The sequence below is a fragment of the Phaethon lepturus genome, unplaced genomic scaffold, assembly GCF_000687285.1.
Source record: "Phaethon lepturus isolate BGI_N335 unplaced genomic scaffold, ASM68728v1 scaffold27252, whole genome shotgun sequence".
NCBI lineage: Eukaryota > Metazoa > Chordata > Aves > Phaethontiformes > Phaethontidae > Phaethon > Phaethon lepturus.
Genome location: NW_010525965.1, coordinates 1 through 1739, shown reverse-complemented (window position 1 = coordinate 1739; position 1739 = coordinate 1). Strand labels below are relative to the sequence as shown.

The 1739-nt window shown below is 61.0% G+C and overlaps 1 protein-coding gene across 1 annotated transcript in view; it reads left to right on the top strand.

Annotated features, from left to right (window-relative positions):
* LOC104617574 (E3 ubiquitin-protein ligase DTX4) overlaps positions 1 to 1471 on the top strand; it is a 2867-nt gene extending 1396 nt beyond the window's left edge. Inside the window, exons 4-6 of the mRNA XM_010282930.1 lie at positions 226 to 387; positions 747 to 836; positions 1221 to 1471. Of these exons, the coding sequence (XP_010281232.1) occupies positions 226 to 387; positions 747 to 836; positions 1221 to 1454 (486 nt within the window). The 3' untranslated portion in view covers positions 1455 to 1471. The remainder of the gene's footprint in view (positions 1 to 225; positions 388 to 746; positions 837 to 1220) is intronic.
* The last annotated feature ends 268 nt before the right edge of the window (positions 1472 to 1739 follow it).

The following is a 1739-nucleotide window of genomic DNA, read 5'->3' as shown; positions in this document are numbered from 1 at the left end:
GACTGTAAAACTGAGGAGGAAGGGAAATGCAGACCTCAGGTGTTTGGTTAAGCTGGGTCACCGTAGCAAATTCTTCCAGCCCTACCCCCTGCTTCCTGAGGGTTTTTGAAATGACTTTTCATGATGAAAACGGCATTCAGTGCTGCTCAGGGATGAAGTGCCTGGTCTGTCTGGGTGCTGGGGGACACTGTTTTCATGATGTTCCCCCCTTTTTCCTGTTCTCAGGATGGGAGCCTGCAGTGTCCCACCTGCAAAACCATCTATGGGGTGAAGACGGGGACACAGCCCCCAGGGAAGATGGAGTATCACATCATCCCTCACGCGCTGCCTGGCCACTCTGACTGCAAAACTATCCGCATCATCTACAACATTCCCCCAGGAGTGCAGGTGCGGCCTGGCCCTCTGCCCAGGGCATTACGTGGGTGGGGCTGGTGGCCCTTGTCACCACTGTCACCCCCAGGTCACGCTGCAGCCTTGACTGAGAGCTCCAGGTTCAACGATATCTCGGGAGCTGCGTGTCCGTAAGGACGTTGTGGGAAGTCTGGGGTACATGTGCATGAACGTGTTGGCCCCATCTGCGCTTGGTGGCAGGGGGGGGACAGTGGCATTTAGGGCCACCGTGCTGGAGCATGGCCCACCCACAGCAGCAAGCAGCTCTGCATCCACTGAGGTCGGGGCTCTTGTGCCCAGAGTGTCCTTCTGAGCTCCAAAAATGTTTTGTTCCTCTCCTGTTCCACACACTGCAGGGACCAGAGCATCCAAACCCCGGGAAGAGCTTCACCGCCCGCGGCTTCCCCCGGCACTGCTACCTGCCAGACAGTGAGAAGGGCAGAAAGGTGAGGGGCTCACCCGGGTGGCTCGAGCTGGCCAAGGCATGCTTAAGGGCGTATCGAGGGGGAGAGGGAGTGAGCAGCTGTTTGGAGCACGAGGAAAAGCAGTAGGGCTCATGCAGGCGGATCTGGGTGCAGGTTTTCCCTGTAGCCCATCTGGCATGCTCTGCAGGAGCCCAGTGACGTTCCCATGCGCTGGGGGATCTCTGCAGCCTGGTCCCGCTGTTTTGGTTGGGGTAGGACCCCATGCTGGAATCCCAAGCTCCCAGAGAGGGCTGACTGTGCCACATTGCCGGGGTGTACCAGGATGATCAGGCGTGCCCTGAGCAGAAGAGAGTGCTTCCCCCTGGGCCTTTGCCTCGCTGCCTGCCCCATCTCTCCCTTCCACAGGTACTGAAGTTGCTGCTGGTAGCCTGGGACCGTCGCTTGATCTTCGCCATCGGCACCTCCAGCACCACAGGCGAGTCGGACACAGTGATCTGGAACGAGATCCACCACAAGACAGAGTTCGGCTCCAACCTCACCGGCCATGGCTACCCTGACATCAACTACCTGGACAACGTCCTGGCCGAGCTTGCGGCCCAGGGCATCACGGAGGAGAGCCTGGTGCAGGAGAAGGACTGAGACCGTGGCAGAGAGGCAAGGGAAGGGGTGCCCATGCTGCCCCCCTGAGGATAAAGCTGCTGGAGAAACCCAGCGGGGCGCATTGCAGGGGGCACCGGGAGCCCCTTGCTCCCGGTGGCACCCGCCCAGTGGCAGCATCCCCAGGCTGGCCCGGGAATGCGGGAGAAGGTCCTTTTGGCCATCCCCTTCACTCCCGCGGGGAGGGACCATCCCCCCGCACAGCCGTGGGGCTTCACGGGCTTCACGCTGGCCTGGCTGTGCCCTCTGGCCGCTGTCCTACCCCCG